The sequence below is a fragment of the Lates calcarifer genome, linkage group LG21, assembly GCF_001640805.2.
Source record: "Lates calcarifer isolate ASB-BC8 linkage group LG21, TLL_Latcal_v3, whole genome shotgun sequence".
In the NCBI taxonomy this organism is placed as follows: Eukaryota; Metazoa; Chordata; class Actinopteri; family Centropomidae; genus Lates; species Lates calcarifer.
The window spans coordinates 8,477,523-8,504,621 of record NC_066853.1 but is presented as its reverse complement, the minus strand read 5'-3'; the positions used below and the strand labels follow the sequence as shown (position 1 = coordinate 8,504,621).

At 40.5% G+C, this 27,099-nt stretch overlaps 1 protein-coding gene across 2 annotated transcripts in view; it reads right to left on the bottom strand.

The window, feature by feature from the left end:
* Positions 1 to 547: 547 nt before the first annotated feature.
* grm5b (glutamate receptor, metabotropic 5b) overlaps positions 548 to 27,099 on the bottom strand; it is a 61,302-nt gene continuing 34,750 nt past the window's right edge. For both annotated transcript variants that reach the window (XM_018681595.2, XM_018681593.2), the window contains exons 7-18: positions 16,012 to 16,247; positions 15,081 to 15,202; positions 14,535 to 14,659; positions 14,224 to 14,392; positions 13,675 to 13,801; positions 10,369 to 10,486; positions 9,987 to 10,173; positions 9,333 to 9,491; positions 8,700 to 8,825; positions 8,304 to 8,486; positions 7,024 to 7,190; positions 548 to 4,663 (exon numbers count right to left, since the gene is read on the bottom strand). In XM_018681595.2, coding sequence (XP_018537111.1) covers positions 3,583 to 4,663; positions 7,024 to 7,190; positions 8,304 to 8,486; positions 8,700 to 8,825; positions 9,333 to 9,491; positions 9,987 to 10,173; positions 10,369 to 10,486; positions 13,675 to 13,801; positions 14,224 to 14,392; positions 14,535 to 14,659; positions 15,081 to 15,202; positions 16,012 to 16,247 — 2,800 coding nt within the window. In that variant the 3' untranslated portion in view covers positions 548 to 3,582. The remainder of the gene's footprint in view (positions 4,664 to 7,023; positions 7,191 to 8,303; positions 8,487 to 8,699; positions 8,826 to 9,332; positions 9,492 to 9,986; positions 10,174 to 10,368; positions 10,487 to 13,674; positions 13,802 to 14,223; positions 14,393 to 14,534; positions 14,660 to 15,080; positions 15,203 to 16,011; positions 16,248 to 27,099) is intronic.

The following is a 27,099-nucleotide window of genomic DNA, read 5'->3' as shown; positions in this document are numbered from 1 at the left end:
CAGGGACCAATTATGTGCACAATTATGACCAACATTTCCTATTTCATGCTTTTTTCCTGTAGTTTCTACCCTATCATAAACAAACATCTCTGTACAGTTATCTAAAATGTTCATTGTGCGTATCCGCTTAGTTTCCACTTAGAAGTTTGCAGTACACTGTACAGTACACAAAGCAAAAAAGTAACAACTAATGGCACACACTAATCATCTCCTTTACTTTCTCACACTGAACATATGCCTTCAGTAAATTGGACTCTTAAGATCAGAGACTGTACCAGGAATATAAGGTGGAAACAGTGGAACTAAAGGCCCTAAGTGAGAAGATAACATTGCAAAAATATGTAACTGCACCTTCATGGTAACTAGAAATTACTAAATATCTCCCATTCATTAAATATCCATTTAGAAAACATGTAAAGAAATATGTCATCTTATTTACCACCATCCTCCCTTTTGTTGCCCACCAGAGATTACAGAGGGATGAAAAAGAACAACAATCTAAAACACTGTTTATGATTTAAGAAACTCCTCAGATGTGCACCATGTATACGTATGGATAATATTGCTTTTACACTGGAAAATGTGGAATATTTATATAGAAAATATCCAAAACAATAGAAACAGTTTTACATTTACATTTTTTCTTTTTTTTTTATGAAACCACATATTTACCCACAAGCTAGTAAGCTAGACCCTCCCTAACCCCTTTGGCACAATAATCATATTCATATTAATTATTATTATATTGTTGAATTACAAGACATTTGAATAGGAATGGTCACTCACACATTCAGAGTAGTAACACAGTTTCTGTAGTCGTAACACATATTGGTACTGTATGTTATAACACAGTTCAAAAAACATCTTTTTTTCTTTTTTCACCTTTGTTGATATGTAAATAAATGTACTTTCATCTGAAACAAAACAGAACTGTCTTTGCATGCCCTTATTATTTACAGAATCACTTAGTGTGAGTTTGTTCTTGCTGGCTACTGTAGAGCAGGAATACTACATTAAAAGAAAATCAGTGGATTGCATCTGCATCAGTCTGCTGTCACAGCAGACAAATGCATATGCTGCAGAAAACACAGAGATCATGATGGACATTAATACAGAGGCAACATTTTGAAGCACTGATTGTTGTTGTGATACCAACAGTCTAATTATCTGATTAAGTTGGAAATACCAATCCATGTCTTTGCTGCAGATTACATTTCTCACATAAAAATGTCTGAAATGTTTGAGTTGTGTATCACAGCCTTCTAACTTCAGATTTCTTTTTTTTCCTTTTACTTTGTTGAGTGTTTTCCACTGTGGAGGGAGCTGACACAATGCCAAGGCCCCATTTCTCAAAAGCATCTTAGTGAATGTATTCATCGGCACATTTCATATCCCAGCAATGCTCTGAGCATACTCAAATTCATTAATTGTTGGCACATTTAAATACAACATTCAATTTAAAGGCATACATTTTTACCCAAATCTTAAATAGTCAAATTAGATATTTAGGGTTTTGAAGTCTTTATCAAGTTCAGTTCTGTTTACCCATTTACACAGACATTTATGACTGGAATATCAGGATGTATCTTGACCTGAATTTGACCTTTATGCTAATATTAGACAGTATTGCTCTCTATGTAAACCAAATAAACCAAACCCTGTAATAAAATGTAATTACCACCTGGATTAATATTCACTTCCAACTGTTTTCATATTCCAGGAACTGTATGTTAAAATTTTTTAGATTAGTCTCACGAGGCCACATCTTACTTTAAAGCAATAGATTGATATTTTGGTAAATCACAGATTTGCTTTCTTGCTCAAAGTGAAAACCAGCACCTCTCTCATGTCTGTTCAGTATGGAGCTACAGCAAGCAGCCAGTTAACTTTGCATAAATACTAGAAACAGGTGGAAACAGCTAGCCTGGTTCTGTCCAAAGGTATCAAAATCTGCCTAATAGCACCTCTAGAGCTCACCAACTAAGATGTTACCAACAGAGACTCCATATATTCACCTGACAAATATGAGAGTGGTATCCATCTTCTCATCTAGCTCTTGACTAGATAGCAAACTGTGATAACATTTTGATTAGCTAAACTGGATGTCAGTCATTGTCAGTTGGCTTCATGAGACCAACAATAATGTAGTTCTGCAATCTGAACTTCTTAGAATATATAAAAAGCCCAACTAAAGCTTGATTTGAAGTTGTGAACCTATTTTACTGTTCTACCCCTCTATGTCTGAAAAGAGTGGAGATCTTTAAAAGGGTCGTAGCACCTGTGCAACAGATGAACCTGGCAGAGGCTGAGGACAAGAAGGGGTCTCTCTCACAGCTTGAATCTATCAATCTGTGCCCACTAACATTAGAGATGATTGTGATTCCAATTAATCCCATTCAAAGCACTGTCTTTGATGAAATAAGAGTGACACTTGTGTCCTGCTGATAAACTGTATAGAGAAAATGTCACGACTGGGATCCAGCTAAGCCTTACATAATGCTCTGTTAAATGTCACACACTAACAATAAGCTTTGAGGTCAGATTTCTTCCAATAAATCCACCTGAACAAAATTGAATGACTAAGCTGTTTATGGTAAAACGAGGCCTGGCCTTGTCAATCCCTCCTCTCCCTCTTTCTCAAGTCACAGACAGAGAGGTACAAAAGGTTTGGTCCCAACTGCTTCAGGAATCATGTAGAAAATATACATTCAAACTTCTGAAGAAAAAAAAACTGGAGTAGAGTAGAAAATACTGAAATACTGGCAGGATAAAAGCAAGCAGCAAGAGAAAGAGGGACTGAGGAAAAGGAAGCTATGTAGAGTGAACAGACTGAAGAGCTGAATGAATTTAAAAGATGCTTTTGTGAAAAAGTTCTTTAGAGTAACATACATCCTGGTATGTTAACACAATGCACTTTTGTCAGAAGCATGTTGGATTTTATCATCAAAGAAAAATCCATGACCTCTCATATATTTACAGTGTTTTTCCCTTACATTGTATTTGTTTGCGTGTGCCTGCATGTGTGTGTATGAGCAGATATAGATGTGTCCTTGATAGCCACGGTTGAGTCCATACAGGCTTTAGGAGTCTTACCTCATCAATACTCTTCATGTTGCCTTGACCTCTCATGAACTAAGATACATCAAAAACACACTCATGCACACAAACACACACACACACACATTCACAATCTCTAATTAGTTGATAGCCGTGTTACCTTAAGGCCACTACCCAAACCTAAATGACACGTAGCTCTAGACCTTTGAGAATGATTTCTGGCTTTACAGACACCAAAACACTGCAAAGTTATAGTGGCCATTTTTGCTGTTCTTCACGCCTCACTAGTGAGAGACAGCACTAAGAAAATACGACGTGAGCAAGCTTCGTATACTTGCATCTCACTGCGAACATGTAAACACAAACACAGCTTGGTGCATTCACCAACCAGTCCTCCATGACTCCTCTACTTCAGGTTTTTACTCCACGTAGGGAGGAATGGATTTTAGTCTATCCATCCTCTTTACTCATTATGACCTGTTGTTTCTGAGTGCTCCTCTTCACTTCAGCGATTTCTCATCTGCCTCACAGTGAGGACGAACTCTGGCTGTAGTTTCTGAGTGTGAGTCTGCTATACCTGGGTGAAGGGGGAGAGGGAGGAGGGTGGGAAGGGACTGGAGGCAGGCATAATTCTGTCTCTGAGACAGGTGAGCCACTGCTGGACGCAAGAGAGTCACGGAAGGGTGACGGAGGAGTCAAAGCAATAAGCTCCTCTTCCAACTCTGCCCTCCTCAGAGGGGAGTCAGTGAGGCAGGTGACCAGGCCTCCTCGCATGGGGGAGAGAGAGGGTGAGGTCTGGGGATGAGGAGGTGGCAGTGGGTAAGGTGAATGAGGGATAGGGTGAGCGAGGCAGCCACCTCGGCCCCCCATGCTGGACTCAACAGGTGGGAGGGGCTGGACATCAGCATAGGTGGTGAGGGTTGGGGGCACCTGGAGTTCACGGGGTAACAGATACGGATCAGTGGGGTGAGGAGGAGGTGGTGTGTGTTTGTGTGTGTGTGAGTGAGTCGGAGAGGATGAGAGCATCATGCTGTTGAGCTCGGTGATATTGGCAGTGAAACGGTTTACCACACAGCTGATCTGATCCATCAGTGAACTCTGGGCCTCTCCTGGCTGATCATCCACAACAATCAAACGACCATCACTCCCAGCGACAACAGAGCCACTGCTGGCAGGACCACAACTGCTGCCACTGCTGCCGCTGCAAATGCTGCTCGGGTACTTTGGAATACCGGTCATCTGAGGCTCCTCTCCTAAAACTGCCCCTAGTCTCTGACTGACCGTGCTGATCGGTGAAGGTGTCTGCGGCCGGTATGTGATCGAGTAACGCTCCTCTGCTTCTGAGAGCTCGTACAGGGTCTTGTCTGTGCCAGCGTCAGGATGGGTGGGCAGGGAGGACATGGAAGGGAGGGAGGGCAGAGGAACATGTGGGGGCAAGTCACCCCCTCCGCAGTAACGTTCCTCAGAGGTTTTGGAGAAGGGCTTGATGACAGCAGTCTGATTGTTCTCCTTCTTTTTGATGTGGAAGGACAGCCGCTGCCACAGGTGGTTGCCACGTGAACTGCTGCGCTCTGTCTGTGCCCAAGATACTGATTTACCATTGGAGCTGGAGAACAGAAAGTACGAAAAGCACGAAAGAGGAGAGAAGGAAGAGGGGGTTAGTGCTTGGAGGTAGAATTCTAACCCTCAGTTAATTAATAGGTTATTATTTTTTGTCAGTTTGAGGTGGAAAAACAAACTTAATTGGTTTCTGAAACAAACAATATTTCTGATTAAAGATTGCATAAATTAGAAGGTACAAACACTGTAAATTTTTTTATTTAAATTCAGATACATATGCATATTTTTGATTTTCTTGGTTGTGTTTAACATGATAAGAGGCTGTCTTAATGATGAAGTACTGTACATTATATTCTAAACATTTATTTTACTTCTTTCCACTGCAGACTACTCTCTGACTGGCAGATAAATGTGGCAATTATATATAAATAAATAAATAATATAAATATATTTGCTCTTTGTTTCAAATAAGATATACACTTTTTAAAATATTCAACATAGTGGATTTGTTTGCAGTCCTCATTTTGTATCACATCATATGACATTTCAAATGTAGATGAGATATTTCTCAGTAGGCTAAATTATGTTATTGCAATTAGGAATTTGTGGTTTGCAAAATTACATTTTCATACTTGTTTCCATAATTAATGTGAAATTTTGGGCTGATGATTATCATTACAAGCCGATCTTGATAGCAGTATACTCCTTGTTTTTGGCATATTAAATAAGATTTCAGCATAATAAAATACAATGTTGCAAAGCAAAGAAATATATTTTGCAGAGCAAATCTAAAAGCAGTAGTTAGTCAATTAGCATTATGAGCCAAAACTGCAACAGAAACAAAACTGCACTGCAACAAAGCCACACATGGTAAAAATATTACATAAACTGTGCCTGTCGTATATTAGTTTCAATTTATTGTCCTGGATGAGTGATACCATTTAATAGATACAAACATATTCAAATAGAGCCTTGATTTAACCACAGAACAAATGAAGTTGGACTTCATATGCTGAGTAATTTCATTACAATTAATTTTCTGTTCTATTTTTTCCCACCAGTACATTCTTCATTTTCCTTTGTCAGGGTCTCTCTTCCTCTCTCTATTTCTTCTTCTGTATTTTTACCACTTTTCTCTGCCTCACATCAGTCACAGGAGTCTGTCCTATGCCCCCCACCCCCCCTTCTTCCTCCCATCCTTTTGTCAGGTTAATTAGTGTGATTAATCTATAGTGGAACTTCTGATTAAACCTCACACCACCATGGCTGGGGGTGAAAAGAACTAAAATCACCCTGGAGACACACACATTCCCACACATACATAGATTCTGTGATTCTGTGATGTACCTGTTTGATCCCAAGAGTCTCTTACAGAAGGCTTTGGAGCAAGGTAGGACATGTGTTTCTGCTGCTGGCGGAAACATATGTTGAACATTGTAAAGGAGCATGTGATTGATCTGATCTTACATTTATTGCATCCAGCTCTGAGGATGATTTTAATGTCTTGTGAAGGTAAACCAAGCACTCTTCAGTGGTTCAAACATCAGTCAAATATTATTTTCTATATAATATTTCTCCTTTTTCCCACGGTCTGCCAGTTTCATGTCCAGCTGCGTCTGTTCAGACTACACAATGACAGCATCTCAAAGGCAACAGCTTCTAGTCCTGTACTGAGGAGATAGACAGCCCTGCCAATTACTACCACCCACAGAGGAAGATAGGACCAAACGAGATGGAGAGGGAAGGAGAGGAATAAAAGGAACGAAGACGGAAGCACTCCTGACATTTCTCATAAGAGCGTGATTGAAATCTTGCTTGCCAAGCGGGGTGAGCTGGAGTAACCTGCTGACAGACGAAAATGTGCTCTTGTCTTTTTTTCTCCCTTTTCATTCTGGGCAAGTGGCTGTGCGTCACTCCCTTTGTGTCCTTTGATCGGTTCCTTGTCACAGTAGATGACTTGTGGATGGCCTTAAGGCTGGGCGTGAAAGCTATTATGCCTCTCCTCTTCACACTATTCCTTTAGCATTTTTCTCCGTTTCGCTTCCATCACCTCTCTCTGTTCAGTCCCTCCATCCAGTTTTTTTTCCCTCTCTCAGTTTTCTTGTTACCCTCCCTTCCTCAGTTCATTCCTGTCTCTCTCCTTTGCCATGTCTCCATTAGGCAATTGTCTGTAGTTCATGTTAGGGTCAGAAGAACAGTCAGGCAGACTCAGGGGAGTTCAGAGAATCAATCTCTGAGAGAGCTCGAACACACACACACACACATGCATGCACCATAAATAGTCTCAGAGTGGGGCCATTACAGAAATGGTGCCTTGGACTGTAACTGAGGAGTAACCTGGCATTAACCTGGCCAAGAAGCTTCTTGTGTACACACACGTGCACACACAGACACACACACGCATACCTGAGTGTCTCTCCAGTGGAGCCTCTGCGTTTCCACAGGTTAACCAGACTTGAAGAACGGCTGGCAGCTGAGGACGATTTGCCATCGCCCACGTGCATGCGCACCACTGTGCTAGTGGTAAAGGCACTGCGCACGTTACGCTCTGGTTTGGCTAAAATGATGTATACCTGATACAAAACGAAACACAAAATATTGTTCAGAGAGAGCAAAGATCTCCAACACCGTGTCAGTGCTGTCTGTCCCCACAAACTGTCTTTTAATAAATGTTCTTTAAGAGGAGCGATAAAAGCTTTCACGACTCTTTTAACTCTAATAAAAAGACAATTCTCAAAAGAGGTAGCAGCTAATTGTTTTTATTGACTGCATTTCTGCTGTTGTTTAAACACCAACTTTCTCCTTGAGGCTCCACAGGAATATCTAGCCATTAATGTATAAGTAGAGGAAACCATGATACGTGAAAAATATTTTAATGTTTTTTTTTCACATCAATGCAGGCGTTCTGGTGAAACTTTCATTTCAAGTTTCTAATTATTTATTCAAAAACTTAACTTGAACACTCACTTTCAATTACATGTTGTTTACCAAGAGTTCTGTCTGTGCATTACTTACTCTCCATGGTCTCGAGCAAGCAATATTTTGGGGTGCTTTATCATCACATTTAAGTATTCACACACCAAAACAATTTGTGCTGTGTTGTGTGAAAAACATAACTGAAAAAAACAATTAATACAGTAAAAAAAACACATGTGCATCCTTCTTAGATCTGAGTGAAACAATAAATATTCACAAATAGGGTCCCCACTCTTCCCAGTTACAGGAATAACAATATAGATAGACTTTGATACTCAACAAGCTGCCCAGACATATGAAAACAAACATGGCACTGCCTTTCATCTGCCAAGATTTTCAATATTTGAACAACCTGGAGTACTTTCACTCCTATAACTTAAGACAGCTACCACATGCAAAAGACTGTAATGAGCTGGCTGCATGGTTAAGTCTGTGTCAACAGTGAGAGTTGACTGGTAATGTAGCAGTATCAGTACTGTTGCTATGGTTACCTGCAGGCTAATGTAACGTGTGCACTGATTTAGAATGATTGCAGCCACAGTATGTCTGGGGTTTCCTAATATACATGATGGACACCTGACAAGCAATCCAGGAAATTATTTTTGGTGGCTTAAAGCAGAAACTCAATGTTTAGGGAGACTAAAAAGCAATAAAAGCAGTGAATGAGTGAGAAGCAGAAACTGTGGATTTTTTCTTAGGTTCAGTCTTACCTTAGGTACGAACATGCAGCACAGAGCCACAGTGGCACTGAGGCTGACACTGAAGCACATGGTGATAATTTTGTAGTTGGAGCCAAAGTAGATGGGTACAAAGGCCAGCCATATAATACAGGTGGTGTACATCGTGAAGGCAATGTACTTAGCCTCATTAAAATTAGCTGGGACGTTGCGCGTCTTGGAGAGAGAGAGAGAGAAACAAAGTGTGAAATAAAACAGAAAATAATTCAATTCTTTATGTTCTGAGATTGTCGAGCAGCAAGTTTAGGCTCACTTAAGAAAGAGACTGCTTATGTTTTAATTTTATTTTGAAGTGTTATTTTTTACAGAAAAGAGATCAGCATATTCAATATTTTAATTTACAATAATTACAAACACTTTAGTGAGTACCTTGAAGGCATAGAAGGTGCAGCTGAGGATGAGCAGGCCATTGTACCCCAGTGGGGCAACCACACCTAGGTTAGTGGTGTTGCAAATGAGGTTGACCTGGCGGATGCTGGGGTAGTCATGGATCACCTGTAGAGACACAGAAGAGAACATGGTATGCCAGTGATACTTTTGCTACAACAATGATTTTCTTTGTTTCTTTAAGAAAAGTAGGAATGCTGGCCAAAAAAGAGACAGAGGAAGCAGGAAGCTTAAATTCCCTGCAGTGCCAACTTCAAATGCCCACTATTTAAAATTTATTGGCAAAGGACTGAATGCTAACCCAGCCTTAAAGCATAACTGTTTAGCTGCCACTGAAAACTGGTGTGGTGGTTTGAATAAAGACAGCTAAAATACTGTAGTGAAGGTGCTGACTGTACAACACGTGTTGATCCACCCATTAATCTGCTACTGCAAGTGTAATGGTCTTAAAAACAGACTCATTGCTTAAAAATGTCCTGATTCAACTCTTCTGATTCTTCTCCATGTCTCTGTCTCTGTTAATTTGTCTGCTCCTAGGTCTGTCTCAATCAGCTACCCTCCCACTCACAGTGAAAAAGAGGCACCGAGACACACACCCACTCACACACAGCTTACCTCAGGTGGCTGCATGAGGAAGAGAGCCACAATAATGCCCAGTTGCAGCAATATGAGGAGGAAGGCAATGATGAGCTGAGCACAGGCAGACATGAAGCGAGGTTTCTTGGTACAGATTTTCTTCTTGCTGCCTGCCAGGATCCGAGCGATGCGGTTTGTCTGGGGTCAGGTTGTAAACACCATCAGACATTTTAATAAACTATATACTGAACATACTGTATCTATATTCTGGCCACCTGCTTTCTATACTTCCACACTGCTGCCACTGTCCTTATGGAGACATGTCAGAGAAACACTTTAATTGAAATATAGAATAATAACTGCACACAGGAGTCAAAATATAGTGCTATAAACTCAAGGTAATTTCTCATGGGAAAGCAGTTTCCTGCTGTTGTTGAATCCAACCTCCCTGTTACTCAGTGCTCATTCTCAAAATCCCATGGGAAAGGGGTAGGATAGACCTATGCCCTGGCTTCTGATATTATGGTACCCATGTCCCCTCACTCTAACCAATAAAAAAAGGGATTATAACCTGCAGTATCAGGGGAGTATGACCTGCTTTTTTTTCCTGTTTCTATCTCATTCACTCAATGGTTCTGCTTCCACCCACAGATAGACTATACTCATTACACAAATTCTTAATTCAATCCTTACCTTGGTGACAAGCGCAGAGTAGCTCATGGCAGGTGACAGACCTATTCCCAGTCGTTGGAGGTAGCAGTGGATGACATGGGGTTTGGCTATGAGGCTGAAGGTACACAGGTAACCCAGGCAGATCCCTGCTAGTATTATATAGCACAGCTCCCTACTGGAAGATTTCACTACTGGGGTGTCCCGGAACCTGAACATAGACACATTCAGACAAACAATTATGTACAGAAACACATGGAAGTGAAGACAGACATACAATATATAGTGTATACAAGAATTTAAACATACACCCAGGTAAACAGTGACTAAGAAAGGAGTAGAAATGTGCAAAGTGGGTATGTGTGCTGTGCACCTCTGTTTAGTCTGGCAATTAGAGAGTTGTTACCTGATGAAAACAGCGGTGACAAAGAATGTGGCCATTAGACCGAGGCAGGCAAAGACCACAGCAGCTATGGGTTCAGGGTCTCCCCACCTCAGGTACTCAACTGGGATTGGGTCACAGCCTGGGGACATAGGGAGGCATTTGTTGAATGAAAATTTATCAAGAACTTTGATTTGATGTGTGTGAAGGCCTTCAATGGAACAATACAGAATGAACTTCTATACTTTTGTCAATGTTTAACTGTATGTTAATCTATTTTCTTTACACTCTCCCTCTTCATTTTCCTTTTCTTTCTCTTACACCCTTTTTACATCAAGCTTTGACCCACATCTGGTGCAGGTAGAACATCAGTGTACAGCACTTGTCCTGATGTCCAGCAATCTGCACAGCTCAGGGTTGGTTGGAGGCATGCATCTTGGACCTGCATATTTCCAAATGGTTAAGTCTCTTTAATTAAGTGACTGACCAGCACTGCCTGCAGCCAAAGGCTGCACCTTGCGTAGATATCCGAACATGGCAATATTGTGGGTCAGGATAGGTGTAAAACTGTCACACAAGACTAGGAAACATGGGTAAAGGGGAATCAGTGAGTGTAAAAATGTGACACAACTGAATTAGTTTATTTAGTTACCATCAATCTGTATCCAATCCATTAATAAAACATGAATATTGTTCAAATTACTCAACACAGCTCATTCATTATCAACTGTTGCTCACCACTTAGAGTCAAGATTTCACTTTTTCTCACACACCTCTATTGCTACTCACATTTGTCCCTGCAATATATACTCCTTTGCTGTTCCCGCTTTCTTCTTCCTCCATCTGTCTCTATTCCTTCCCTCCTTTTTCATTCTCTGTCATTCAATCCTGATCTCTGTTTCCTGTCACTCTGTCTTTCCCTTGTAGTAGTCATTCATCACTCCTGTCCATCTCTTCCCCACTCCAACATCTCCCCTATCTCTCCTCATCCTCACCACTCCCACCTTTCTCCCTAATTCTCTCCCTCCCTCCATCTCTGTCTTCCTCCTAGGCAAAGAGATAAAGTGTCATTAATTAAAGGGACAGTTCTAATTATGATCCATCTTAACGCTTGCTGAAATTATCCAGCTGGTTGGTCTAGACACACCAGAGCATCAGGGGTGCACGTAGACCTTTACTAAAACTTTCTGTCAGAACAATTTAAACTCTTCTTCTTCTTCTCTTGCTTTGACTGTTTCTCCCACTCTAAGGCACACACATGTGCACACACACATGTGCACGCCGCACACACACACACACACCTGTTTGTACAGTGCTGCAAATCACAGAGAGAGAGGAAGAGACACAACATTAAAAAAGACTTAAGTAATTAAACGACTTTATGTTTAACACGGTCAATAAAGTTTATTAAATCAGTGATGTGGTTAGGTCTGGGGGCATCAACAACAGCCTAATTGCTGAATGGGAGCCAAGGGGACGCAAACAAAGAGACAGAAAATAAGTCAAGCGGAAGCATTCTGCAGAGGATGTGGCTCACTTGCTGGCTTATGTCTGGATAACATTTATGCAAATAATCAGCTAAAATCCTGTGAGTTACTGAAAATCATACAGTGTGCGTAAAAGAGAATAATCAGACAAGAACCACAGACACTGTTCTGTCTAGCCCTTAGAGGTGAGGACCACCCACCCGTGAAAATGTACAATGGGAGGAAAGTCAGGAACTTGCTGAGAATTTAGCTCCAATTAATCCTGCCCACATAAATCTAGATGTTGGGGGCGAAAATCCCAGATCAGTGTTTTTCTCATGGGTGTTCGCAGAGCAGTCTAAAAAGCATTGGCTACACTGGTAAATTAATACTTAATTAGATCACAGAACCTGCAAGAAATGTCGTGTTTGACCCCAAGCCAAACTGGCACATTAAGGGGAGGGGAACCGTTTAGAGGGTTCAGTCAATATAAAGTTTTGAGGCAAACTCCTTCCAACATTCTACAGACTCAGACTGTGGAACTTTACCCATCAGTGGAGAGGCTCAAATCCCAAAGCTAATCCTCCCTTTTCCCTTTTTCTGCTCCTTTCACTCTCCCTGGTTGCTGCTTCTGTCAGAGCCTCTATTCATCTCCATCTCTCCCCCTCTCTCTCTCTCTTTCAAACTCACTTTCACCATCTTTTTATGTTTCCAAGTTACTATTTCTCTCACTGTCTTTGTCTTGTCTTAGCTCTATTGCTGTCTCCTAAACTCTTCCATTGCTTTCTATGGTTTTCACACCAACTTTACCTCTGGTCCCTGCCAGCTGAGACCTTGCTATATCTCTATTCCCTCTGCCTCTTTATCTCTCCCTCTGTTCATCTCTCACACTCTTTCTTTCCTTTATTTTGGCCTGAGGGAGAGAGATCAAAATGTCTGCTGGAGGAACAGGGCAAGCTGTTTGTTTACACCTCATTATTACTGTTTCCATATAGCCCCGCTGGGGGGACACGCAGCACTTACTGTTGATGAAATGAGTCACATACACGTACTCACACACATGAACAAGCATGGACAAACACACACAAAGTAACACATGGGTAACCCCAATCACGCTTTCAATCCTTTATCTCCCTTGTTTTTCACTGTCAACTTTCTCTTTGTCTTTCTCTCACTTTTTTCCTCCCTGTTTTAGGTTAAGGATGTTTCTGTCTCTGGAAGAGAAGCTCAATCTGAATTTTTAGCAGGGCTCGATTCATGTTTTAATCATTGAGCTTGGTGAGGAGCTAGCAAGCATTATAATGAGCAGCTGAAAGCATAACAAGGCAATATCCAACCGCTTCGGACGCAATGGAGGGGAAATAAATTTTCATTGCAACCGAAATGTATTTGCATTGAAAGCTGTTCTTGATGCAGAATAATTAAAAACATTGGTGACCATGTTGGTAACAAATTAAAGGGATGAGTGAGAAGGAGTGGAAGGGAGGGAAGGGGAGGGGAGAAGAGGGAATGGGAAGGGAGGAGAGGGAAAAAGGAAGGGGAGAGTGAAACAGAAGGATCATCTCTCAGCTCCTCTCTCTACTGTAACCAGTGTAGGGCTGTACTATAATAATTATCATGCAGTAATGGAACCCAGTATCAGGGAAAACACAACTATCTCACACAACTCTCCCACTAAACATTGTTTTTCCTATGACCCTACACACATACTGCACGTGTACACACATGCAGTACCATGTGCTCACTGCACTGCTTCTATTCAAGTATTTTCTTGGCAAAGTGGAAGTGTCTCTGAGATTGCAGTCAAAGGTTAAAAATAAACACACAGACACATAAACAGACACAGAAACATACAGAGACTGACCTGTAAGGTCATCAGTAGGCCAGGAGCCCAGTTCACAAGCTCGGCAGGTGTACTCGTCGAACACAAACTCATTTTCTTTACAGGGGGTGCACGTCCAGCAGCAACTCACCTCACCTTTACGTATCACCTGGAAGGGGTAGGATGCACACCATCTGTGTCGGTCTGTACCTTTGTGTACATGCTTCCAGTGAGCCCTTGCACAGGCCCCTGTATGTGTATAATGTGGCGTTCTACTTTCATGCAGTTTAAAATTAGAATGAAACTGCCCTATGTATCAATCTTGTTCAGAATTTAACTAGCCTATAAGAAATTCTAATCAATCTAAAAGAGGTAGTGAAAATGTATATATATAATCTTTTACGCAGATGAAAATATGTCATGCACATTAGATGCTCCTTAAGTCTGCTTTCTATTTTGTCCATGGCAGGGTGATGGATTTACAGTATTGCCTTGTAATAATTTTAACTATCACTTACTGCACAGAATGTAAACAATGCACTTTATATATTTCCAGAAAGCAGACATTTTATCTGTATTAGTCTTACTTACTTTAATCTGTCCTTTGTCACATGGTTCACTGCAGACGGACTTGATGATTGCATCTTTATTGGGCCAGATTTCATCATCATCTATTTTCAAGCCACTGTTGTCCCAGCTGCCAACATTGATGTAGTCATAGTAGTCCTTCCCCATCTTTTTGAAGTTCATTATTTCATACCTATACATACAAGGCACACTCATATGAAAACGCATTAACACACATGCAACATGTCATGTCAAATGTCACAAAATACTTGCAGGTGCAGGTACCTTTATCACCTTTGCAACCTAAAAGGTCTCTGTTCAGTTTCAGTGCTTACCTGCCAGGTGAGTCTCCATTCTCATCAAATAGGATTCCTTCCCCTGACACGCCTGTGAAATTGGTTTTCATCAGGAAGTCCAGCAGTGTAGCACCATCTATAGGTCGCATGGCATCACACAGGCCCTTAAAACAGTCATGTCACATAAAACAAAAATGTCCTGATTCAGAGCTTAAGAAACATTTTTCCCACAAAGTTAAAGTTTGCAAAAATGAAGCAGCACTGATGCTTTTTTCCAGTATTTTCCGAGGCAGAAAACATAGAATAAAATACAGCTTTGACTTTAATGTTTCAGTTTTGTACAGCTTTCTCTAAATTTCTCAATTTACACATAATTATCATGTAGTGTTTTTTTGGTACGTCTTCATCGAGAAATGTATGTAGTGTAACAATCAGTCAAAAATGGGACCATGCTGTAAAATGGCAGCAATACCCAGCTGGTACTGTCTTTTTGTCCCATCATTCCCAGTCTCCACCCCTTCACCTCCCTCCTTTATCTCATTGAGGCCTAGTGTCCCTCCATTCATCCATCAGGGTAATACCTACCTGATAGCCTGGGCAGAGTGCCCGTTGCATGTTATGCAGGCCATATGCCATTGAATAGATGGCATTAATGACAAACCCCATCTTAGTGTCCTGTGCATACTGCTGCCGCAGCGACTCTCGCTCTGCAGAGGTGGGTGGGTAGAGTCAGGGGTTGGGAGAAAGGGTGGAAAGAGAAAAGCAGGTATATCAGAGCAACTCTTAATTTTCCTTCTAGTTTTATGAAACACTGATTTCTTTTCTTCCCAACATCAAAGACCACTCTCTTTCCTCTCAGTTCTTCTCATTGGCCACTTCCCACCTCCACTTCTCATGTCTCTCTGTCTCTCTGTGTCCTGTTCATTTGTATTTCATGTCCCATTTCATTAGAATACATGAGACATGACTCCCTTTGATGCAGCTCTCACACCTCGTTTTGCCTATGAATGGAGGGAACGAAACGAAAAGAGAGGGAAGAAGGGGGGAATACAAAGAAATAAAGGGAGGGTGCACTCACGGCCACAAGGGATATCTTCAGATGAACCGGAAAGCTGTGTGTATCCATATGGTGTATGTATGTAGGTGGTTGGGTGTGTGTTCAGCCAGTCTCTTTGTATGCTATGTGAGTCTATGTTACTTGCCACTATGAAAGCCTGTCAATAAAAATGCAGATTGGTACTGTAGCCTGTTATGATGACCAAAAACAATGCAGCATCTCTCTTTGTACTCCAGATGGTCATGGTCAACACAATAATACAGTACAGCTGTAACTCAGAGAGTCTCTGTTGTCTACTGTATGTCCACACTCAGGTGCAGGGGACTATACAATAAACAACAATAAACCTAACTGATGTAACTAACAATCCTTCATCATAAAAGAATGATATAAAAGTGCTGTCACAACAGAATATTCTACTTTGGTTGCTCTCATATGTTTATTAGTCTCTGTACTCACTGCTACAGGTGCGGTTGTACTTGCTGCTCTCCTGTGGGTGTCCCTTAAGTCGACAGTGAAAACGATGTTGCCAGAACTCTGGGAACCAGGGGTTCCTATGGTTGTTTTCAGGCCGAAGTTTAAGGTAGTATTCATCGAACCATTTCACATCAGCCGACTGTAGTTTGATGGTAATACCGCCAGCTGCTTCCCTAACGTAACCATCTGTCACATCATACCTGTCCGCCCATCCATCACTGCAAAGAAACAAGGAAAGACAAAGCAGAAAAGTTTAGCAAACTCCAAGGCCCCCATCAACGTATATGTGAGAATGAAAACACCCGCTGTTTCACGATCAAAACAAATTTTGCATCAGTTCCTCTGAATATTTGGTGGAGTCATTTGATCATTCTGCTGATTATGCTGCACAGGCTGTTCAGAGAATTTAACTGGATATTTTATTCTTTTTAAGTGTCAATAACTTGGAAGAGGACTAAGATAGAAGAATGTGGGCCAACTATTGTATATGGAGATTTAAATAACACGGTGTGTGCTCTAAAACGGTCTGGCTCAGTGTTAAGGATACATGGTGGTCATTTTGTCCTGCAGAACATCAAGAGGACAGGTGTTATCAAATATGAAGCTATCAGAGGGTAGACACCAGAAAACAGAAAGAAAGGGAGAACGCTGCAGATGTAGCGAGGAACCCCATTGTTTGTGCTGTGATGAACAATGAAAGATAACCATCAACCCTTAAGTATTTAGGTTCAACTTCTGCCTGTATTTTTGGTTTAGTCTTAAACAACTGAAAATTAAGTCTGAGCTGTGATCTGCCAGTGCATGGTTGGCAGTGGACCAAAGGACACTGGGCCACCTCCCATCCGCACCTCAAGTATGGAAAGGAGTCTGATTCACAAGGGTTCATTTAAGACCTGCTTCGTTTCTCTGTTGTGGGCAACTATCAGCACATAGTATATGGCCTGTTAGTAGCTGATATAACCATAATGCTTAGTGTTTATTAATTCCCATTGACATAACAACAAATCATTTTTCCAGTAGCACCTGTGCCATTAAAGTCAGAGTGTGGGTAGCAAGCATTACGCTAGTGGCCAAGTCTTTTATCTCATCTGGTCTCCATTAAGGTATCTCTATGGGAAAACTTCTAATATATTACAGTCAGGGGTCCAACTTGTCGGTGTACTGGCCAGAGTTTAATTAGCAATGTGGGGCTGAGGATCTTTTATGGGGCCAGTTCCTATAGGATTTTACACTGATAGTTGGAATAATCGACTTGATTAGCTGAGCATGTGGAGAACATGCAAATTATAACGTCTGGATATGCAAAGATGAGCGGGTCAGCCTTTAGAGCTCATTAGAGAGCTATGCCTTCATAGAGCTAGAATTACAATACACAACTATAGTTGCTTTGTATGTATGTGTGTGCACGTGTGTGTGCATGCAGAGAACAGCTAACATGACTTACTGGGTGAAATTAAATGTTTGGAAGTGCAAGGGCACTGATATGTCACAATAACAAATAAACCCTATTTCACACACACATTCCTTATTCATACATGCACACACACAAACTGACGAAGATGTGTGCTTGGGGAGTGCTCCAGTTTCCTTGCAGGAGGAGCGACAAACAAAGAATGAGAAACAGAAAGACGGAGAAGGGGAGAGAAAGACGGAGGAGCAGAAATAGCAAACTGGGGAGAAGCACAGTGAAAGGAGGCACAAGCAGAATGACAAGCAGCAAGTCAGAGGACAAGTAGGAGGGAGCTCTTACATCATTATGGGCAATGTCCAAAATTCATCATATCACTGACAAATAGGCATAAACACTATGCACAGACACATGCGCATTCACATATACCAGTCGGGTGCTGAGATGATCTAGGTCAAATGGAGTATTTTGGCTGCAGCTCAGCAGCCATGCCCCGTCAGACACCAGCAAGATGAATATAACTGCCTCACCAACACACACACACACACATTTAACTGTGGAGACATATCGCTGTAGTTTGCATTTTTTTTGGAGAAGATTTGGGTTTACTGCTCCTCAAGGAAGCACAGATGGCACTCTGTGTGTGTGTGTGTGTGTGTGTGTGTGTGTGTGTGCGTCAGTGAGTGAGTGAGTGAGTGAGAGAGAGAGAGAGAGAGAGAGAGAGAGAGAGAGAGAGAGATAGAGAGAGATAAAGGGAAGAAGGGAAAAAGGAGAAGTGGATGTGAATGACAAATCTTCTCTCCTCCTTTCACAACTACTGCCAACATGGCCTCAAGCAAGACAATGATCCTCAGCTCTTCCAGTCAAATTTTTTCTTTTTCTTTCTTTCATTCTTTTCTCCGTCTATCTTTCTTTCCCTCTCTCTGTCTGTCTTTCTTTTTCTGAGCCTCCAGAGAACAAAACTCATTTTCTCCTACAGCAGTCCTTGTAGCCTCAGTCTGATTGGAGACCCAAAGTGTTTGTGTGCATGTGAGTGTGCGTGCGTAAACTGGCTTCTCTGTCTGCCACCATTTATGTCTCTCTAACTGTCCCTCTTTTTCCTCTTTCTTTCTGTCATTCTTGTCACCCTCTGCCTCTGAGCTGTGGTCATAAATCACCGTTATCCATTATATGACAGGCCGTGTCTGTAAACATCCAAATAAATGTGTATAAGTATGTAATGTGAGTAAATGGCTGGGGGTGAAGGGGAAGTGACAGCAGTTCTGTCAGTTCTGTCACCAATGCCAATGTTTGGCTTGTTGTTATAGATGAGTCAAGAAATGCTACTTTATTTGACACAGGCAGATTTTTAGAACAAAAATATTTTAACTGATTTCTTTAGGTTGTAAGGACATGGAATAGGTTTCATAGATTTTGCATCAACTCCAAACCAAGCTTGGACTAGCCAGGCTTGGTTTATGTTGGTGGTTCCCAACCTGTAGGTCAGTATGTCCACATTAACAGGATAGAAAGCTGAAAAAGGCTTCAGACATTCCTCTTATCTTTTCTTCTTGTGAATTACGATAGGCCACAGAGTAACATAAATTCAAGTACTCTAAAGTCACTACAAACTTATTCCTCTAATGCACTGTGGCTTAGAAATAAACGAGGTGGTTACAGATGCTTTCATCACTGTTTCAGTAACTGTGCTGAATTTGGTACTTTAGAGTTGAAACCAGCTCACTGTAAAATGAGTCTTGTAGATAAAAAGTAAATCAGTGGAGCTTGAAATGGTTTCGAGCGCTGACTGTTTTAACTTTTTGAGATCCACACTGCTGCTCAGACCATTGACTGTTTTTGTCTCTGGTGTCATACAGAGGACGCTGTCTCATGCAGGGCGACTAAGTGGTATTATCACACTGCATGGATCGATCGGTGGCTCCCCTGAGGGAAGGATGAATAAGATTTTGGATATTTATGTGAGTATTTGTTTCTAGTCTGTGGTTAACACAATGTTGTGTTGACATTATGAAACAGTGGGTGGAAGAGTGAGAAGAAAAGAAAGAGAGAAAAGGAGAAAAGAACAAAATAGACAAAAATCAAAGAGACTGACAGGTTGAGGAAGTGAAAACAGATTCTGAAGTAAACAATCAATGATCATTAATCAGCACTCTCTCATCCTGTCAATAGATTTCTTCTTTTCCTCTCTCCCACAGTTTTCTCTCTCCATCTGTCTCTTTTGCCCTCTCTCATTAGCATCCTCAGTTTCCCTTGAGCCCATTCACTCTGTTTTTCTATCCCTTCTTCCTCCCAATCCTCCAGCTCTGTCACATTCCACTGCATCCATCAGTCAATATGTCCTTTTCTTTTTTTTCTGTTTTTCTCATTTTCTTATTTATGGAAACAACACATATTACTGTATCTCTGTCAAACACATGTATAGTATGTTTTATCTCTGTGGTGTCCTCTTGTTTTACTTTCACCATTTTATTTCTCACTTCTGTCTCTCACTTGTCCCTTTCTTACTTTGGCTTGCCACCTGTTTGGCAAGCTTCCCAGCAGGTCACACCTGCAGCTCCTCAGAGGCCAAAATGACACGCAACACTGGAAACAGACACACAAACACCCTCATAACCACACTTGCATCAATCACCACCTTAACGTAAAGAATATTTCTAGAAAGTCCTCTTTAATTCAAATAAGCAATTCTGGTTGTGCTGCTAGGGCTTTGAACCTAATCTGTGACCTTCACCATGTTCATGTTGTCACTGTCGCACCAAATGGCTTTTTCTCCTACCATATTAAACTGTGTGTGATCAAATATCACAGAAATAAAATAAATAAAGACACATATGGTTGCAGGAAAAAAATCTGTAGTGTTTTATCAACAAATTTCTAATTGCCCCTTCAGGAAGTAATATGTTTAGTTAGCTCTCCAGTACAGCCACAGATAATTATATTTGCTCTGTTCTGTCTTGCACAAATTGCATAAGAAATGTGATATTAATAATTTACCAGAAAGCATAATGACTCCCACACATTTTCATCTGAATCCCAAATATCTATTTTATAACTGAAACATTTTCGATGTTTGTTTACATGGAAATCAATGACTAGTCTTGTGGTTTAATTTTTGCTTGTTTTGCTTAACTGGACAATATATCATCAAATGACATTATTGAGTTTAGTGCCCTCTGTTTTAGGATTTTTTTTGTCAATAACTCATTATTGAAAAATCCTCAAAAAGCTGGATTAAAGCAAGGATCACTGAAACCAGATAGTTTTCACCAGCAAAGATGCAATGGTGCAGAGCTATTTTTCTAACACAAAGTGAGGTTAGTCTCCACCTGCATCTGTTTGGTATCTTGGTGACTTGCCTTGGGTCAAAGTAGGCGGTGAAACACGGTAGGAGTTGAATGTTATTGTCTTTCAAACAGTAAGCTGTAATCCTGGTGTCAAGGCTGAGCACAATGCTCAAAATAAATCTTTTTAATAACTGAAACTTTCACACTGCGTATGAGGTTAATGTGTGGATCTGTGAGTTTCAAACTCCGACCACTAAAACCTTAATTATACTCCCTAAGGAGTACATGCACAGTTGGTGCCCTTGTAGCATCATGGTCACACAGACAAGCACAGACATGTATACACCCCCTGATGACAAAATTTATGTCACTCGGACCCTTGCAGACCATTGTGTTTTTGTGGATATTAAAAGTATAACACTAACTTTAGGATGACTGGGCAGAGTGGTGAACAGTCTTTCAGTATCTCCAAGAGACTGGACTCAATAACAAAAAAAATCATGGCGGGACTACTCTGCTTTAAAAGGGAGAACAGGAGCTGTCGTGACCAGCAATGATTGACACTAGCCCCTAACACACCCACTGATAAAATGGTAACCGATTCTTCGCAGTTCCACCCTATTTGGAAGTAAAAATACCAACAAAGCACTGGTATCCCCTATGACTACTATGAATTTAAGAAAGTTCTGCACTCTTTGCCCTCAACTCACAATCTATAGGGTCTTGTGTGATGTATGACTTTTGAACCAAACACAACAAACATACACATACACAAACTTACAATATGTAACTGTGTGGGTGGTGAAGAAGAAAAAGAGGGCAGTTAGAAGAAGCCTTCAGGGTATATGTATACATGTACTGTATGAGAGTGGAAAGCAAGTGTGTGTGTGTGTGTGTGTGTGTGTGTGTGTGTGTGTCATTGTGTGTACATCTATTTATATGTGTAAGGGGCAATGTTTGCTTTGTGTGTGTGTGTCATCATAAATTAGGCTGATCAATCACTCACTCTATTCTCGATCCCAATAACTGTTCTTAATGACATCCTGGTTTCCTCTCTCTCTCTCTCTCTCTCTCTCTCTCTCCTCTCGGTCCCTCTGTCCTCTCTCCACATGTCTAGGAGCCCAAGGCCGTTGCCATGGTTTCCAGCCCACGCTCAACCTGCTGTCTGTACTTTGTGTCTCATTAAAGCACACTGGATTTTAAGTGTATGCACACACAGACACCCCCACACACACCTTCTCCCAGTCTCCCTCCCTCTCTGTCACACACACACTTACTTCTCTATTCACTATTCAATTAACATTAGACGGCCTGTCTCTGCCAATATTGGAAATGCTATTTGCATAATAGTACAGTATGCCAGTGTTGTAGGCCACTGTGTTACCTTAAGCAGAACTTTTACAAAACCAATTCTACATACTGAGGCCTGGGGCAATTGCCTTTCCATTCTGTTCATTCAGAGTAGAAATAGAAACTAGGACTCATTTGCGAATGATTATTAAATTTTCACTTGGTTCTTTCTTGGTTATAAAAGGTAGATTTGGTTACGGGAATACTAAACATACTGAAGAGACTGATTCAACGATATTTCCCAATTTCTGCCCCATCATAAAGATTTTTTTTTTTTTTTGGTGACAACAGACATCATACAGCAGAAAAATAATCGAAAATAGTTGTAAATAGTAGAAGCAGAGCACTATGTTCAATCTACCTCTTTCTCTTTTTTCTCTCTTTCTCTTAGAGAACAAAAAAGTTGCATTTAAGCCCAAAGCAACGTGAATTCCTGAAGTGGGATTTCAGTGTCTTTTCATCAAAAGCAGCAAATGGACGAATTCTCTAACTGACTTGCTGTGATGACAATCAGCAGCTCTGCATGTTCCAGCTCAGGGTGATTTCCAGATCTATCAGGAACTAGATTTCCCCTTATTATCTTTCAGTTTTCTATCTATCTTTTGTCTCTGTACATTCATAGGGTGATATAACTTGGATGAAAGAAAAGGTTTCATTCAAATTGGCAACATAAAGTTCATGTCTGATATCTCCAATAGTCCGTTCTTATCTTTTATGTTCAGGTCAGTCTTTTGCAGATACGAATGTACATATAAGACAAAGTCACACTGAAGATGATATGTTTTGTCTAACTAGCAAATTAATAAGTAATTTTCCACTGAGATTGCTGAAAAAGAGAATATAGTTAAGGTCCCAGTTAAAATTACAGTGACTGTATTATACCATGAGCTCTTCTTTGTAAATCAAACCAAATCAAGAGCTGACTGTATCATTACACCCCCACAGATAAACAAGGCCATCCCAGTTGAACATTTCATCTGAATTAAAGTGAGTTGATAATATCTGATCCGTGAATGAACCAGTGTTTGGGGATCCACAGCTTACAGTGAACTTTCATTTGTGTAAATGTTTCTCTTTGACCTCAGTCGTGATGTGCTTGGTCACGATACAGTTATAGATCCCAGCAGACAAAAGCTCACTAATGTTTGATGAGAGTGGAGGGAAGAGAGCGGTATTGTTACGTTAGGGTGCAAATTTGGATTGTTCCGTATTAATTGTAGTAAGACTGGTTTAGCTCAGGAAAATAAGGTCAGAGATTTTGGTATTGGCAAAATATTTTTATTCTGATCTGGAGCTGTGCTGGCAATAGGTCTCTTTAGTAATTAATGTCTGGGTTCAATAATAACATGCCATCCGACCCCAAACCACCCACTCTCTAGCTGCCATGGCAACCTGGCGGAGATTCTAGATGAGCATCTGCTGCTTACAACCATACATACTGCACACACACACACACACACACACACATACATACATACTGACACATGCCAGCAGTCCACCAACCAAACCTGACAGCATTAATTAGCTGGACAGATACCACAAGCAGGGAAAGTGAAACGAAGCGCACCCGCAAACACACACACACACACACACACAGACACTTAGAATCTGACAGAGTGGAAAAACTAAAGAATAGAACGGAGAAAAAAAAGAGCGGAAGTTGCTCTGCATGTCAGTGAACATCCAAAAAGTGCTGGCAGTCCAACAGCTGTATATTCATAAGCTGTCAGAAATTCAATCCTAGGGAGCAAACAACAAACAAACATAGATGTTGTCAAAAGGATCATGTGAATTATGTTGTTTCATTGATTTAAAATGCTGCTGTTCACAAGCCCCCAGTTAAATCATGGTAGTTGAAGGCTCCCAAACCACCACAACACAGTGGCAAGTGTCAATTTGTGTCAGCACACAAAGCAATCTTCAACCAAATACAATAAGCATCAAGTAGCAGCTATATCTAACTCCGCTCTGTTTAATGGTAGCTGCCAGATAGTTGCAATTCAACTCTATCAGTACTGAAAGACTTACGGCTTTGGATGGGAAACACAGCACTGTTATGATTTATAAGAGAGAAAAATCATCCATTGGTGTGCCAGCACTTGTTAAGTGACAGTGTTTCTGCTGTTTTGCCCCTACAGATGAAAAATGATTACAACCGATTAAATCCTTATTATATATTATATCCTTATTATAATAATGTATCTATCGCTATGGTTATACAGTACAGTGCAGCTATGCCACATTAAATGTTAGTGAATTCAACAGCTGCTATATGTTAACTTCAGTCTGGGTTTAATCATATTTTTTCTGCTCATAATTTTTCTCCAAATACAGACATTGTTCCATATCTGAAAAATCTGAAAAAACACAATATACATACATACAGTGTTTGGCAGTAATGTGTTAAATAGTAATATACTACAGCATTGTCATTAATTTTCTCAGTTTACAGGTACTGGTATCACAGGCTTGAGGTGAGGTTAGGCAGTAGGTTTGTCTTAATCACATGGCTTGCTAACGTTAGTCACAGATACATCTACATTTAGGCATCACTGAGGTCATTCTGTTCAGAGTTGGAAGGTGTGTGAACTGTGCAGCTGAAGTTGGTCATCAATGAGGTCATCACTACTTTTGCTGCTGTGTTAATGGTTAAGTAATATAATTATTTTTTCACTCAGTATTTGAGAGTCAGGCTTTGGGAAGTGTATGTGCATTTTATTTATTTATTTATTTTGCACAAATTGTAATTTGAACGGAAAGTATCAACCACTCTTGAGCCATCTCGTCTATCAACAGCCTCAGCCAAACCGAGGTCAAAGTTCACCATGACAACAGCAAAACTCATTAAGCCAAATGTCACAACTGTCTCACACACAGACACTGTGGCGCTAAACTCTGAGTGTATGTGTGTGTGTGAGACAGAGAGAGATAGATGCAAGGCCATGTGTGTAGCCAACTGTGTAATTATGTGAGTGATCGGACCACCTTACACGCCCGTCATTCAATAACACGCACACACATGCAGCAGAACAACCCACGCCTGCTTACCTTGACAGCAGGTTCACTTTTACTCATCTATCGATGCCACACTTCATTACCCTCTGTCTCAATTTTTTTCTGACACTCTCTAACCTCATCTTTTTCCTGTTTCTCTTTTCTCACCACATCTAGATCCCCTCATTCTGTTTTCTGTCCCCCCCCCCCCTTTCTTCCACTGCTTACCTCTCACTTTATCTCTTTCCTTCACACTGATTTTCACCCTTTTCTTCTTCTATTGCTGTTCTCTGCCCTGACTGACCATCTCTTTCTTTTTTTGTCCTCCCTCCATTCAACTATTTTTCTCTGTTGTTTAAATTTGGAATTTATTTTCCAGACTATTACTCAGTTTTGCACAGAGCTATAATTACATTGGCAGATCATCATCGAAATTCAGTTACCTAACTGCCTGGAAACAGGAAAATAAATCAAGTAATTTGTGACACAGGCAAACACACACAAAATATTCATATTTATGCAGGACGTGGAAAGTTGCAACAAAATGACCATTTAATCCCTTATCTTAAAAAATAATTCTAATTGGAATTAAGCATTTTAAACTTGCAGTCGTTATATTAGTATTACCATGAGAGAATTCCATTTAATTGCAATGGCACAATGTAATTCTTGACCCCAATTTCAAAACTTTCCATAACCTCAAGCCCTAAAGTAAACCCTTTTTTAAACAGAGGATAAACAAAATTCACTAACCTTAGAAATGCCCTCACTTCCTCAACTGTCTGTAATGATAAGTCTCACGGATAGAAGTACACACTCCCCCTCTTTCTCACACTCACCCACACACACTTTGTTCAGGCTAGTTTAGGCATACAGAGTGTATTTCAAATTTTGGCAACTTTGCTGATTTCCCCTGGGCTTCAAACAACAGATACTTGATTTGATATGTGACAGGGGGACAGAAACAAATCTGTCAAGGCAGAAGAGAGAGAGAGACATGGACACAAAAAAGTTACAGATATAGAGACAAAAACATCCAAGGGATGCTGGAAGAGAGAGACAAGTGGGCTGGCAGAGAGAAGAGAATAGAAGAGGATAGGATAGGATAGGATAGGATAGGATAGGATAGGATAGGATAGGATAGGATAGAGAAGAGAAGGGTAAAAGTGCTAAATTAGTAAAACATGTCCTCCTTGATTACTGTTGTTCCCTTTTTTATTATACACACATAGCTAAAAGTGATGAACTGACTCATTGAAGCAAGCTATAGCTCAGAGAAGGTCACTGAGAGAAGAAGAGGGGAGGAGAAAGACGAAGAAGTGATGAAAACTAACACAAAGCTCTGGTCTAATGGAGAAAAATGACAGTTCAAATCTGTTACAGTAATGTTTCTTTTCCACATGACACTTTCATTTTTTAGCATGCTAGCCTCAGCAATGCGTATTGACCTTCAGGGGATGTTCAAACTCACTCCATCACTGTTTGTCATCAAGAAAATGTCCTCTGTGGAAAATATGTCAGAGGCAATGAGGAAGAATTGTTTTGCAACATGAAAAATATTCAGTATATGGACTTGTTGCAGAAAAAACATCACTGGGAGAAACAACTGTGGTTTAAGGTTTTTATGCCAAGTCCACAAGGACCTACAGAGGGTCCATAAAGTATTCAGACCCCTTCACTTTTTGCACACTTTATTGTGTTGTAGATTTTATTCTAAATGGATAGAATTGCCATTTTGCACATCAGGCTACACTAAATAACCCATAATAACAAAGTAAAAACATGTTTTAAGACACTGTCACCTATTTGTTTTGCATTTTCATTCACTGTACGTTAAACTTTTATGACTTTCCATTTTAACACTGGCAGACAGTTTGTGACAAGTGCAGTAAGCTTGAAATGCAGCTTGCCTTTTGAATTTGAGTTTTAAATTATGTTATGACTTTTATGCATGCTGAATGCCACAAAAAAAAATTCCATTGCCCTCTTCATTCAAATGAATAAAAGAAAGGAAACAGGAGTAGAGCGTGAGAT